General features: G+C 39.9%; 1 protein-coding gene across 1 annotated transcript; it reads right to left on the bottom strand.

Moving 5' to 3' along the window:
• Positions 1-246: 246 nt before the first annotated feature.
• Positions 247-4,676, bottom strand: FGFBP1 (fibroblast growth factor binding protein 1). Its single transcript, XM_042470593.1, has 2 exons — positions 4,597-4,676; positions 247-1,605 (listed from the first exon to the last, which is right to left on the bottom strand). The coding sequence occupies exon 2, from the start codon at positions 1,582-1,584 to the stop codon at positions 889-891; it is 696 nt and encodes a 231-aa protein (XP_042326527.1). The 5' UTR covers positions 1,585-1,605; positions 4,597-4,676; the 3' UTR covers positions 247-888.
• Positions 4,677-15,862: the final 11,186 nt, after the last annotated feature.

The raw sequence follows: 15,862 nt of genomic DNA, 5'->3' as shown, positions 1-15,862 counted from the left end.
TAGAATTTTTCCATAACCAGTGACAACTGAGCTTTTTGGTGGATTTGACTGGTTTGGCTGACCTAGGCGTAAGATTTATTAAACAGAAGAAGTTTTACTTTTGAGTAAACATACTGCAATATTCAAGTCATATTGAACCTAACAGAGAATTTGGAAATGGACTATGGTAGAATGATAGGCATTGTAACCACGATTCTCATGTAGAAATCAGTGTTTAGAACACACCTTAAAAGACGGATACTTTTATTTATTTAAAACCTCTTTAAAGTAAAAAGTATGAAAAAGGACATAGCACTGGAATAATCACTTTGGTTAGAAACATGTGAATTAGGGGGATGGGAGAGAAACGTTCCAGAAGGCAAGATATGTACATTTTTACAGAGAGTTTTGTAACATCCAACGGTAACATCCGAATAACATGCTATGTAAATGCATTTCTCTCTAGGAAAATACAGTGTGTCATATTTGCATCTTTGGTAGGCTGAGGTGATTTCATGAAAAACCAAAACTTTGAGAAGATCTTTACATGGTCATATTGGCCATGCCCTCTGCATACACAAATGATCATACAGAAGTCAGCAGCCAGCAGCCACACAGTCAAATCTACCCTCTTGGATGGTATCATTTAAATCCCTCTCCAAATATTACAAGGAGGTAAGAGGAATCAGGATGAGATTCATGGTTACAGTCATGGGATTTGTCTGAAGTCCATTTTGGGTATAAGAGGGGAATGCCCCTCCTACTCTGTCATCAGACTAACCTTTGAAGGAAACTGTTTGTTGACCAGCTGTAGTGGACAGCTATCTATAATGGATTATCTGTGTACTATCTGATATGGAGCTGTACCACTAGTAAACCAAGGAACTTTGGTCAGCATCCTTACATTTTCTATTTGCACTTTTTATCCTGTATCATTGAAATGAAAAAGTTGCAAAGAGAGAGCCACGTCTCCGAACAGTATTCTTCAGCCACCTTTCTCTGATCAATATAATCGACTTCTTCAACGCAGTCACTAGATGCCTCCCCTGGCTGGTGTCCAGCTGCAACAGGAGTTGCTGGTGCCAAAGAGGTCTCCCTTCCATGGTGAATGGGCTTCTCTTGTTTGGGTTTTTGTGATGCTTGGTTTACTAGTCGAAGGTGAGCAGATGGAGGACCTTTACTACAAATTTTAGATTTTAGGATACCCTTTGGGTCCTCACAGATGTTCTTCTTCTTCTTCAGAGACCTTGTGATTTGCTTCCAGAAATTCTTTTTGTTTTCTGCATATGATGGACAGGTGGAAGGGTTGCCAGAAAATTCACAAGAGAAGGTGCTTTCCTCTTTTTTGCAATCAATGTTTAAGGTCGCTATTTCAGCTTCATCTACTGTCCATGTGCACACAGCTTTCTCCTTGGTGGTAAACTTGCCTTTAAGAGAACCTTTCTGCCCTCGTGTTTTCTGCCCTCTTCCATTCTGGTTATCTGGTTCGCTTGTTTCACTGTTCAGCCTTTCTTTTTTCCTCCCCTTCTGTCTTTCACAGTTGGCTTGCAGCAACTGAGAGAACATAATAAGGGCACAGAGAAGGGCAAAACGTCCGAATTTCATGTTTTCTGCTTTTCTTGAGGCCTGTTTTGGAAATGTAAAAGTAAATTGTGAAAATCAATTCTATTGTGTTTAGAGATATTGAGATCAACATAATTTATCATGAGGTACAAAGAAAGATCTTAGAATTAATTATCAATTTTTCATTTAGGGAAAGGCCCAATAGTGGACTTCTGCAAGGGAAACCGAGGATTCTAGCAGAATTGTGAGGGGATGTATTTATTTATTTATTTATTTATTTATTTATTTATTTCCTATGACCCTTTTCTCCCAGAAAGGGACTCAAGGCAGCTCACACATAAAATTGTTTTAAAATTTACAATATATTTTTTTAAACAATTGAAATCATCTAGCTAAAATTGTATTAAATGACTAGACCACACATCCCATATAAAAGCCTCCCTGACATGATTATATATTGAAAACCTGCTTGAATAAAAATGTTTTTGCCTGCCATCGAAAGGAAAGTAGGGAGAGGGCCAGCCTTGCCTCCCATGGAAGGGAATTCCAGAAGGGAATGCATTGCACTAATCCATGGCTAGCAGGGCAATGTTAGAGTTATCCCATAATGATGTATTTCAAATATAGATTTTAAAAAATTCACAAGATAAATGGTTTGTTTATGAATTATGCATTTAATACCTCAGTGCCTTGAAACAATGTCAACAGCAAAAGAATGTTATGTTTTAGTCTTTGGGATTCCAGATGGAACAAAAATGTGGCAGTTTGAACAGCTCTTTAAATACTTTAATTGTCATGAAGATGACATCAGTTTCTGATCTGCTCCTGGAACTAACTCATGTCTGGATCCATATCTGATAAGGATGTAAATTAAGTATCATTTCCCTCCACTAACAAATCAACAGAAGATACCAGAGATTAGGTGGAGTGATGCTACAGATTACATATTCCCTTTGGGTGGAACATCACTTGCAGCTAAAATGGAAAGTTGTTTGAATGAAAATGCCCCTTTGTTTCACATCCAGCTTCCACCATTCTTTCTTGTTATCCACTTTCTTTCATTTCTTATGAGACGTAAGTCACTGAAGCATCAGCTAAAGAATTCCAAAAAGATGGGAAGTGAAACAGTTCCACTTTTAACTGGCTGCCTGAAAATTATTTTAAATGAAAATAAATAAATGCAGCCCTGAAGCAAACAGTTAAGTCATTCTCAATGTCGTCATCATCATCATCATCATCATCATCTACAGAGGCACCACATTTTCTCTAGGATGATAGATTGTTAGGTGCAGCTTTATGAGAACGCCCCCATTTTAATCCCTGCATGGCTATGAAACTCACTGTCTAAATTACTTAATGAACTATTTAATGGGATTGCTGTGAGATTAAAATAACACAGGAAGGGCAATCAGTCTGTACAGCAGATATGATGCTATAGCATAGAAAGAGCCCTTAAAACTCTCTTTATCCTACCATTTAAAATGGAAAAACTGTCCTGATAAAAGTTGCAGAGCTCGGGATAAGTGTCGTCTGGACTGACAAGGACAGACAGATGTGCTGGACCAGCATCTCTTTGGTTGGTACAAAGTACAGCTCCTATTCCCTCTTCAGAACTCTCTCCTTCACTAGAACTATTTGCTTGATGAGAACAGTCTGCAGGTTTCAACTATTCAAAGATTGAAGCTATTTTAGGAACTATCATGTCCAGCTGAGGTCATACACATTGGTTCTGCTTGTCAAACAATGCCTCCTTCCTAGCACTGAATCATCAAATTATACTTCAAATTCCTCTCCATTAAAATGTGAGAGCACTTCTAGTGTTTAGTTACATACAGAAATGTCCAGCTACTTGCTTGACTCTCTTCAGCATAGACCTCTGAATAACATCAAAAAGCTGCAATTCTATGGATGCAGACTCAGAGGCATGCATGTGACTAAACTACAAGTATGTTAAGCACAAAGATAAACAAGTTAACATGTCCTTTTCTTTGAAAAGTGGAGGTGCACATTTGAAATTTCCTTCCTGTCCATAATTTGTATCATAAACCTGAACCTGTTTGGTGTGCCAGGAAAGATTCAGTAATCAGATAAGGTTGCAGCATTGCTGGTTGCTGCTAAGAATGTTACACCTGGCAATTATTACATGATCTGGAAGTGAAGTTAGTGTAGAATTACGAAAGTGTGTCAAGCACTATTACTGCTATCATGCCCCCTCCATCCAACAGCTGCTTTTCAAACGAGTTAGTGAAAGCATTCTTTCTAGCGAAAAGCCAAGATCTGTTCATTTGCGAGACTCCCTCAGTCAAATCAAAAATAAAGACTGCAAGTGTCTTTCTCCTTCCCGACACTTTGTGCATAGCTGAATATGAAAACCTGACACTCCATCCTTCCGTCCACAGATTTCAAGGGAACTATTCCAGAGAGAAGGATTGAATTATCTGTACACAGTTAGACTGTGTAAACCTGCAGATTTATTTACATCTATTTGAGATTAAGTCACACTGAACTCAACAGGATTACTTCTGAGCAAATATACTGGGCTCCATATGTCCTCAGTGGTCCTTACATTTGTTGACTGCTGTGCACAGGACTGCTATCATGGCATGGTACTAACAGCTTTAATAGTTAGGGCCAAAGTTCACATTACATACATCTGCATATTTTTTCCCCATGATGATTTCTGATAAGCAGCCAAAGAGATTGGAGTCACGAGCAGAAAAAAGTAGCGGTGGATGCTTGACTTTGTTCTGCTTCCTGCCATTTGTCCATTCAAAACTATCCTATGCAAGCTGCTAGGGAAAAGCCACTGTATCTATTCAACTGTGTAAAGACAAGAGCAAGGGGAAAGAGATGAAAAGAAAAGGGCAAATTAGCCCCTGACCTATACCATTACAACGTCTGCTTTTCAGTTAAAAACGTTGGCAGAAAGAAGCACACACTTCAAGTAATGTGTGGTTTGGCCATCAGCAGGCATGCAACAAATCTCTTCTCTCAGCTCTGAAACAATACTTTGCTACTAAAGATATAAAATTGGAAGACAGTTACAACACATACCTCCTGCTGGCTTTTTGAGTCTATCCAAATATAAAATTCAAGGTGTTTTCCGTCTCTTTCAAAGTACTGAAACTTTGTGCTTATTTATACGGTCAGAGACACACCTACATGCCTTCAGAAGGGTATTACTCCACAGTAGCATGCTTCCGTGCCTTATTTGCTAACCAAGGCACACCTTCTGGGAATATGCCAGCTCTGGTTTGTGATAGTTATTTTTTAAAAACACACACACATAGTTACAGCAGTAGATGAATGTCTGAAAAAAGGAAGAGTTGTGTCAACTCCTTTCCCTTTCTTGGCAGACACCGCCTTGATAAATCGGAACAGGGAGGGGCTGGTAAATGAACACCAAAGACATGAATGAATGGGAAAGAAAAGATCATTGTAGTTGTAGTGTGTATTTGGTTGAGAAGCTAAATATTACTCATCATTTCTTTCCCATAGTAATATTTCAAAGCCCCATTTACTACTGTACTGTATTTGAAGAAGATAGTCCTTCTCTCTTAGCATTAGTAGGTTATCAACAGTGGTCAGGAACAGCAGCCTTAAAAGAGATGTAGCATACTCATGCTGTGATACAATCACTCGTCCAATAGATACAAGAAAAACAGATAGTTTCAACTAGTTCAACTGAATGAACAGTATTACCAAGATAATTAGTTTGATCTGTCTTGCTTCATGCTTTGGCTGGGAAGGAAAGATCACTGGCTTCTTGCATCTTCTCCTTCCATTCCAACACCATCCGTCATGTTTCTTCTGTCTCCTGAACATCACTTCTCTCTGTTGAAACTGAAAATGTAAGATCATTGAGGCAGGAGCCTGTCTTTTTGTTATAGCGTTCTGTGAAGTGCTATGCATGTCGACACTATACCAGTCGCTATATCAATAGGTCGTTCTATTAGTCACTGGCAAAGATGTTTCTCTTTAAGCAGGCTTTTAATGTATAAAACAAACAGCTTCCTTTCTATACCTCTTAATACTGAACTAGCAGTGTCTAAGCAGTTTACAAAGTATAAGCTAATTGCCCCCAACCATCTGGGTACTCATTTTTGCGACCTCAAAAGGTGCAGGCCTGAGTCAAGCTTGAGCCCTTTGCAACCTTATGGTTTATTGAGTGAGTGGCTGCAGTACAGGCATTTAACCACTGCTCCACCAGGGCTCCTAAAAAGGGGGAGGCTTTTTATTGGGGATGTTTTATTTACTTATAAATCTTTGGGTTGTTTTAAAAATGATTTTGGCATGCCCTATGGTGTGATTTTAATTGTTTTTAAATTTTATTGTAATTTGTTTATTTCTGGAAGCTGGCTTGGGTCCCACTTTGGAAGAAAGGTGGCATCGGTGGGATACAGACTGCCCAAAAAGGGTGATCTTCTGCCGCCCTAGTTTATTCCGTGAGGGAGCTGCAGTGGGCAAACCGCGTAGCTCCGCTGTGGAACAAAAAGAACCCACAAAAAGCAGGTTCTTCTTGTGGCGCCTTTGTGATGCTGCAAGGTGCCAATGGCACACTTGCGGTGTCACAAAGGCACCGGGACATGCAGACGCTAAGCACATTGCATCAAAATGGCGGCACCCGTGTGTACAGGGTGCCGCCATTTTGACACCCCCGTCACGTGCTAGGGGTGAGGCCAATATGGACGGTGCGTCATTGGCCAACCCCTAGCATGTGATGGGGGTGCCGCAAAGGCCTGTGTAAATCGGGCCATATACATGAAATTAAATGAACAGAATAAATCAGTCAATCACTGAACAGGCTGTTGTGTGTTGCATTCAAAATGGATTTGTTCACAGTGCTTCTTTCTTTGATTCCCTCCCCTAATTCCTCAAGGGTGATGCAAGTGGTCCCACTCGCCAAGGCAGAAAGTGACCTTCCCATCACACTGGCACCAGTGGTACAACCCCTCCAGAGGAGGAAGAGGAGGAAAGCAATGCAGTGGTGGCCACTGGGCTTCCAAGAACGCAGATATGGTTGTATTCTTCCCTACCCTAGAGGGAGGAGGGGGATGTGGCTGCACCCCAAAGCCCCTGCCTGTGAATTCCTCTGCCCACCAAAATGGTGAGGATGCATTGGCATCCCTGTGATCCCACTCATTTGCCCTACCAACATGAAGAAAATATCTTGGTGATGTCTGTGACAATCACACACACACACACACACACACACACACCGGCAAAGAAAATGTAGAAGGTAAATTAATTAACAACTCAAGCACTTCTGCCAGTACATAGCTGGTTGATTCCTGGCTGTTGTTGCCTATCCCACCACTGCCTTTTTGGGCACAACTGGGGAATTTGCTATCCTCCACACTCTGCTGCCTGAGGCAGCTGCCACAATTAAGATCACGGCACCTAGAGTTGCCACCTAGAGCAGCCATCTTAGATCCAAAGTCTAACAGGAATTTAATTCAATGAACTTTTAACACATAAGAATGACTTTCAGAGCTAACCTGACTAATGCTGCAAGTCTTTCACATTTATATTGTTATGAAATACATAAGCAGAAACTGCCAGGTTTTTCGCAGCTTCGTGTGTGTGTGTGTGTGTGGATAGATAGATAGATAGATAGATAGATAGATAGATAGATAGATAGATAGGATGGAAACCTGATGAACCCTGACTATCTTGAGGAAGAACACCATGGTCCTGGACTTATTAGACAACCACCTGACCAGACAGATATCTGAGCCAGGCAGCAGGGGTGCTGACAAAAGATATCACCACCCCTGTGTTCTTGCTTACTCATCAAAGGAATCCAGCAGCGGTGTTCTCTGTGAACAAGTCACAGCAACAGCAAGGGAAAGCCACTGCCACCAAAAAAGGAGACTACCAGCTCTGGCCTACTAAAGCTGCCCTGCCCAAAGCCCACTCAACACACACTCACCCAACAGTACAGATATGAACCCAGAGGTCTGAGCAAGCCTTAAATCCTTGTTCAGGAAAGGGTTCACTGGATGGCCTTGAGCAATTCACTATAATTCATGCTAAGTAATTAGTGTATGCTTTTATTCAGAGGAAGAAATGGAGAAACTCCACCCTGATCCCTCAAGTGTGGGAACTCATGGTATCATCCCCTTTCATTGACCTCTTTCCATACCACACAATACACAGAATTACAGCAGTCCCAAAATTGTGCATCAGTATTTCTCTCTCTCTCTCATATATAGACACCCAATTTTAGGTTCCTCTCCCACCTAGAATTTCCTTGTAATGTAACTGCAAACCTCTGGATATGGACATTATTCAACTGAACACTTCTCAGTCCTGCAGGCACAAGCCCACTTGTCAAGATGCACGGCCCCCAATAGGATTCTGGCCTATATTTATTGTCAATTACACCATATGTGTGCATGCATATACACACAATGTATTGCATTTTTTTTTCTTATTTCAGGACCTCCTAAACATGTATATAAATTTTCTTTGCTTAAAAGAGTTGTTTTCTCTGTTCTTTCTCATTAGTAATTTTGGCCCTCTTATTGGTTGGCCACAGCCTTTCAGCTACACTCCAACGTTGCTCAGCCATATGTCCTGGGTTTGAATCTGCGAAATGTTGTTCACTTTGGATTCATGCAGGATAAGAGCCCTGTTCAGTTGAGTTTGGAGATCCTGTTTTTGTAATAATAATAATAATAATAATAATAATAATTTATTTATATCCAGCCTCTCCCTTTTGAGGATCAAGACAGGTAACAGCAGAGTTAAATACAAATACAGAAAATAATAACAAGAAAACAATCCTCCAACCCCCCCCCCCCAACCCTTCAATACAATCTCTCTCTCTCTCTCTCTCTCTCTCTCTGGCTTTGCTTCATGAATGAAGATTCAGGAAGGACTCATCTGTGCTTTGTACAAGCGCGTTGGTGACTAAAAAGGCCAATCTGGGACAAACAGGTCTGGTTGCAGAAAGCACAGCGGAAAGTTTCCTTGGGTGATGTTTCCGGGTTGTGGTTCTTTCTGCGTTGTCATTTCTCTTCGAGACTCGTTCGCCGTGAGCTTTCGAAAAAGGCTGCAGCATCGTGGATAGTGCGTCTCCATGCCTCCCGATGCCTCCATGCCTCAATACAATATTACAACAATAAAACCCAGGTAACTACTGTACTAAACCAACATCCCTGGAACCCTTGTGATTGGCTACCCACCCAACCCAATATTGTAAATTATTTTCCAGAAATTGGCTCCCCCACTTAGGCAAGGCAAGAGAGTATAGACGAAGTGTATCTAGTTAGAGTTAAATTTATACTGAGGAGTCAAAAAACTAGTTCATAGATTTTAGCCGTATGCTTAAGATGTTTTAGGTATTTAAGGTATAATTCAACAGTCAACAGTTTGAAAATACTGGCATCCTACAGCTATGTCTGGCAGCCTCTGCTTTTACAATGAAATTTTGGCCAGCTTTTCCAGGCACTGTCCAGATGTGGTGGATTACAACTCCCATCATCCTCAGCCACCATGTTTCAGAAATCTTCTCCTGTTTTGATCAAGGAACTCCATCTATGCTCTCATCATTCCCTGCCACCCAAGTTGGTCCACCTTACCTTCACTATTATTTTATCTATTCAAAATGTCTCACAAGCCTTTTTTTATTCCAAAGATAATTTGAATTCCTGCATAACCTCTGGCATAGGAATCTACCTTGTAAGGTGTGCCCACAATGTACATAATTAAACTTTCAAAGTCTCTATTTCCTTGTAAACTGCAGTCTGGAATGAGTGGCTCATGCAAATGCTTGTTCCTATTAAAAACTCAAGTTAAAATTATATGAAACCACAAATTTCTTTCCTAATAACTGTTATTATTTAGTGAATATTTTTCATCTAAGATCTTGAGATGAAACAAATTATTTACAGTTGTTGGATCACTGGTATATATACATTTAATGTGTGGGCATTATAAATGGGTATACCTTTTAATTATGTACCAGAACAATCTGTTTGTGTTTCAATATTGGCAAGTCTTCTGCCAGATTAATTACCAGATATGAAAGAGATGAGAGTACAGAAAATGCCAAATACATTGACAGAAAATCTTGGTCTTCCTAACAATGTGATGGATGGCAGTACCTTGGCGTCTCTTACAAAGTTATGAATGTTATGCCGGCTTATAAAAGCAATTCCTAGTATGGAAATCCCTGAAATTCTGGCATAGTTGCACTGTCATTTGATAAACAAGTCAAGGCAGGATGTTCATTTAATTTTCTACCACTTGATAAAAATTTAGAACTGGTGAAATAACGTGGCTTGAGGGCCACACAAAAGACAAATTGCTGTTTCAGCAGCAAAGTGGCATTAAAACAATCCTATCTTTATTGTCTCCAGCCGTCAGGTCAGACAACCTGGGAATGACTGGAGGTTTTTACAAGTTAATTTCGTTTTGTTGCAGGTAATGTCACCTAATAGCATAAGAAAAAATAAGAGAGCAAAAAAAGACAAAATTGGTTGAATAATTGATCCCAAAAGGAAATAATAAATCTCTCAAGATAGAACAAATGAAGAGGTTAAGAAGGAAGAAGGAGAGGAGGAGGAACCTCCACCACTACTACTACCTTAACACATCTGGAAGGCACCAGGGTGTGGGATGCTCATATAGGGGTGTATGCACCATGTGTACCATTAGATTCCATTCAATGTAATTTAGTTCTTCAAACTGGAAGCCAAGGTACCCAATCTAGCCTCCAGTATTACTCTGAAGTATTTTGCTGCCTGAAATAGACTGGCTACTGCAATACACCTTCCTTTGGAAGCCTCTCATCACTGCAACATTCCCAGACCATTTCTTGCCTTGCTCTATTTGCCATTTTTTTGTTGCTCAAAGCAGCCTGCTTTACCAGGCTAATTGGTAAAGACTATCCTGGAACTGTATCTTTTTGTCTGAACTGTGGTTCACCCTCCCTCCCAGTTCCTACATACAGTCCAGCCACTTCTCTTCCAAACTGAGATTCATGCCAAAGGTCCATTTACAACTCTGGAGGCCTTTAAAAAGTGTTCTTCCTTGTTCAAAATTAGTTTTCCACCAGGGAATTAGGGTTGCCAGGATAGAAATGGGTGAGAGATCCTGTACTTTTCATGGGTGTGTAGAAGAGAGATTTTCACACAACCAGGTAACCAGCAACATCTGCTGAAATTCCCTCTCCAACACAACCTTTAAAGTTATAGGATCCATCTCCAGTTTCAGTCTGGTAACCCTAAGCCTTGACTTCTCAGAAAGGTGGTAAACATGTTACCTTTTGGCTGGACCTATTCAGAAAGCTCACATACTTAAAAGCTCCTGCACTAGAAACCTAGCAGAGCGTGAAATCTCTGGCCTCAGATTTTGCCCTGAAATGCTGGCTTTCTGATGCACAGATAGTATTTTCTATGGAGGAATATTCTAGTGTGTCAGTTTTCACCTGCAATCTAATGTAGTAAACCCCAAACACAAGCCGACTATCTCGGTGACAGTTAAGTCTATAGGGCAACAGGCAAGGGCTGTAGTTTTCCTTTTTGCACAATTACTGCTAAAACTAAGTCAGCAGCTTGGGGACAGACTTCCTGATAAACAAAGCTAGATTAACATAGTTGGGGCCCTAAAGCAATTCCAAAAACAGGGTCTCCTTTGTATAGGTATGCAAATCCTGCTGTTGCAGTGCCAGATTCGTGCTGTGGCAGATCAGGCTTGGCAGTGTTGCCAGGCCAAGAGGAGCCATCCCTAGAGCTACAGCCAATTCCTTTCAGGCCCAAGGGAAGGAGAGGTTCTAGGTCTGCCCCCTGCTTGTGTCCTAGCTGGCATGACTGGAGCCCGGTCTCAGGGGCAGTAACCACAATGTGCCACCCACTGTTTCATTCACTCTGGAGCTGGGGTTGATGATCACTGTTGGCAACCCTTAGGAAGATTTGGAGAAGAGAAAGGGCTACAGCCTCTGTATTCCCAAGAGTATTTCTGTCTTGACAGTACAAGAACTGTCTTGTACTGTCTTGATAATACAAGAAGTCTGTATATGATTGTTACCATAAGCAACATGGTGCCATTAACTAGTGAGGGCCTTGGCACATTTGCTTCAGTAATCCTATAATCCTACCTATAATCCAGCCATGCTTATAAGTAAGCATTTCCCTTTGCTGTTTAGCCAGAGGCAAATTCTAGAGAAGATTTCCAGACAATCCCACTGTTATGGGTCTTCAAGTAGTTTCTGATTTATGCCGATCCTAAGGCAAAACTATCATGGGTTTTTTCTTGGCAAGTTTACATATTACCACCCGTGACATCTTTAAAAAGGCTATCAAGACGGAGCTTTTTCAACAGGCATTCCCTGAATAATCGACTTAGTCACCCCACTGATATGAACCATCCTAGTGACTACCCTATGATGTTGTGTTTCCTGTTTGTGAATATTCTTATTGTTTTAATTATATTTATTATAGTTATTGTTATATTGTAATTATTAGGTTCATTTAGTTTAAGGAGGGAGGGGATAGTGGGATTTACTTTATTGTATTGTATGGATTTAATTGAAGTAAGTCACCTCGATCTTGTTGGAGAGGCAGGATAGAAATAAATATCTGGGTGCATCAGGCCTCGCAACTGATTATCAAATATGGAATTTCATTAGCTGAAATTAATGAACTCCAACTGGAAGCACAGATAAAGTCTATCAAGAACATAATAAGTGAAACATCGATACAAAAAGATCTCCATATTGTTTATCTGTCCTCATGTGCCCACCATACTATAAACTCAAGAGGTTCTGTATTTTTCCAGACTATTTTGTTAGTTTAACATTTGCAAACTTACGGAAAGCTTTTACCGAATTAAGATTAAATATGATGGATACAGCATATAGAGACGGAAGATACAGAGGTATTCCAGCAAAAGAACGTACTTGTGTATATGGTTGTCAAGAGGTAGAGGACCTTGTTCATTACATGTTATTTTGTCCTCTCTACCAAGAACCAAGAGAAAGGTTCATTACACCTATAATAGAAACCAGCCCCAGTCAAAACCCACAGGATATGATCTTTCATCTTTTACTGGACCTGAATAAATATGTAACCTGGAAAGTAGCTTTGTTTGCCTTAGCAGCTAAAAAAATCAGGAATAAGTATATAAAAGGGATAGCCATAAACTGTAAAGGCAATGACTATATTTGATAAAAATTTTAATGTGCATAATGACAATTGTTGTTTGTTTAGAAATTCTGTACCGGATACGAGATACCCGCATTATAGATATAATTATAGATATAATTTACATTTATTTTTATACTGTTATATTGTTATATTGTTAAATGTATTGTTGTATTGTTGTGCTGTGCAATGACCTTTGGTCAAAAGCAATAAAATTTGATTGATTAAAATAAATATTATTATTATTATTATTATTATTATTATTATTATTATTATTATTATTAAATGTGCCAAGGCCCTCACTGGTTAATGGCACCATGCTGCTTCTGGAACTTTAAAGATAATACCTTGTTTATACCTTTATATCTTGTTTTGAAACTCCCCTGCCAGTTCCAACTTGTCTCTGTTGATAGTGGCTTCTCAGGACCAAACAGATGCAGGTAAATTCTGTGAATACAACCTTGGCTGGAGAGGGGAGGATGGGCAACAGAAAGATGGGGAGGGAACCTGTAAAATGTCTGTGAACTTTTTACGGGTCCGGAAAGGCAATGCCATAATCACACAAAGTCAACATGGGTTTCAGAGAAACAAGTCATGCCAGACAAATCTGATCTCTCTTTTTTAAAATAAAATTACCAACTTGATAGATAAAGGGAATTCCATATAGTATACCTTGATTTCAGTAAGGCCTTTGACAAGGTTCCCCATGACATTCTTGCAAACAAGCTTGTAAAATGTGGGCTAGACAAGGTATCTTTTACATGGATTTGTAATTGGTTGACCGGCCAAACCCAAAGGGTGCTCAACAACAGCTCCTTTTCATCCTAGAGATAAGTGACCAGTGGGGTCCCACAGGGATCTGTTCTGGGCCCAGTGCTATTCAACATCTTTATCAATGACTTGGATGACAGAATTGGGGGCATACTTATCAAATTTGCAGATGACACCAAATTAGGAGAAGAGAAGATTAAGAGGTGACATGATAGCTCTGTTTAAATATTTGAAGGGATGTCACATTGAGGAGGGAGCCAGCTTGTTTTCTTCTGCTCCAGAGACTAGGACCCGGAACAATGGATGCAAGCTCCAGGAAAAGAGATTCCACCTCAACATTAGGAGGAACTTCCTGACAGTAAGGGCTGTTAGATAGTGGAACAATCTTCCTTGGAGTGTAGTGGAGTCTCCTTCCTTAGAGGTTTTTAAGCAGAAGCTGGATGGCCATCTGTTGGGGATGCTTTGACTTCCTGCATGGCAGGGGTTGGACTGGTTGGCCCTTGTAGTCTCATCCAACTCTATGATTCTATGAAAATGGACACCAGATGCTGTAAGATTTCGGGGGGGGGGGAAGCTGTGTAAATGTAGAGATGATGATGATGATGATGATGATGATGATGATGATGATGATGATGATGATACAATGGACTCTTGTTTTACGTTGGGGTTTGGTTCCAAGATCCCCCATGTATAACAAAATCCGTGTATGCTCAAGACCCATTAAATATAATGACATTGCAAAATGGTGTCCCTTATAAAAAACGAAAAATCAAGGTTTGATATTTGAAATTTATACTTTTTGGAACATTTTCAAACCATGGATGTTTGAATCCGTGTATAAAAAATCGGTGTATAAGAAAGGCCAACTGTATTTATTTCTATAGCAACTTTTTCCAAGTATGGGACTCAAAGAAACTTACAACAATAAAAATAAATTGTTAAAAATCCACAAGATACAAAAGTTAAAACACAATTAAACTAACAGGAAAAAACAACATTAAAACCTGAACAGAGAACAGCACAAGAATTAGCAATATCCAGGATCTTATATAATCACTCATCAAATGCCTGTCGGAACAGAAAAACCTTTGCTTATCTGAGAAAAGAAAGTAGGGAGGATGCCATTCTAACTTGTTTGGAAAGGGAGTTCCAGAGCCTGGGGGTAGTCACTGAGAAAGTCATCTCCTGTGTTCCCACCAATATACTTGTGAGGGAGGTGGGATAGAAAGAGGGGCCTCTGCATCTACATTGCACACCACTACATTTGACACCACTTTAACTGTGTGGCTCAATGTATGGAATTCCTGAGTATTGTATTTTTGTGAGGTATTTAGCCTTCTCCGTCAGAGGGCTCTAATGCCACAACTACAAATCCCAGGATTCCATATTTTTGGAAACCACAATGAGGAACAGTTGTTTCTCAAGTGTTGGAAACCACAATCCTGATCTGCACAAAATTTGCACATTTGTGTGTGTGTGTGTGTGTGTGTGTGTGTGTGTAAAAAGCAGCATTTTTTTTGCAAAAGAAATAACATTTACTAATGAAATAAGAGACTATATTTATCCTATGTGCTGAAAATGCTGTTCCTTGTGCAGAAAAAAAAATCCATGTGCAAATTTTGTGCAAAATATTTTCCCAAACTACAGGATTTCATGTATAAGAAATATATAATTTTTGTATTGAAATAGTATTTTATGCACAGGAAATTCTATTTCCTAGGCCAAAAGTTATGGTTTTGTGCAAAAAACTCGCACGTGAATTTCACACAGGATAAATTCCAAACTGTGAATAGTAAGAATTTTTCACATTGAGCAGAAAATTGCTAAAATTACTTGTTGCTTCCTTTAGAAATGAAATTAATGCATAAATGTATCTTCACAATTGCTTCAGAGGACATGCCCTGAACTAATGGGTTCAAATGCAGAAAGGGCGTGGGAAGTTGGTTCAGTATTAGGAACAACTTTCATATGGTTTGAACACAATACACTGGAAACTGGTAATCTTTCCTTAGACACCGTTATGCAGATGTTGCTGGACACCCATCAGAGATATTGCAACAGTAGATTACTTATATGGGCAAAGGATCAGGTGAGCTGACCTTTGAGATTCTTGCCACTTGTATAATTCTATGAAAAATAAACCTCCTTAGTTTTAAGAGAAATCATTCAGATTCATGGAATTAGGCCTGTGTTTAGCTTAGCTCACATTCAATCTGCACAACAAACAAACATCCTTGCCAATGTAAAAGGGCAAAACAATTCCTTTAAAATCAGTGGTGTTACATGCAATGAGGAATGCTTTAGGCAGGGATGTAGCCAGGATTTTGGGAAGGGGGGGCAGACTAAGTGCCACCATTATAATGGGGCTTGGCTGTGACGGCGCGCCAGCACGCACCATT

This window comes from Sceloporus undulatus, chromosome 5 (genome assembly GCF_019175285.1).
Source record: "Sceloporus undulatus isolate JIND9_A2432 ecotype Alabama chromosome 5, SceUnd_v1.1, whole genome shotgun sequence".
NCBI classification, from domain to species: domain Eukaryota; kingdom Metazoa; phylum Chordata; class Lepidosauria; order Squamata; family Phrynosomatidae; genus Sceloporus; species Sceloporus undulatus.
This window is presented reverse-complemented; position numbering and strand designations above follow the sequence as displayed.

Bases quoted from the DNA above. Each gene is read 5' to 3' on its own strand.
- FGFBP1 (XM_042470593.1), bottom strand. From the start codon at position 1,584: ATGAAATTCGGACGTTTTGCCCTTCTCTGTGCCCTTATTATGTTCTCT.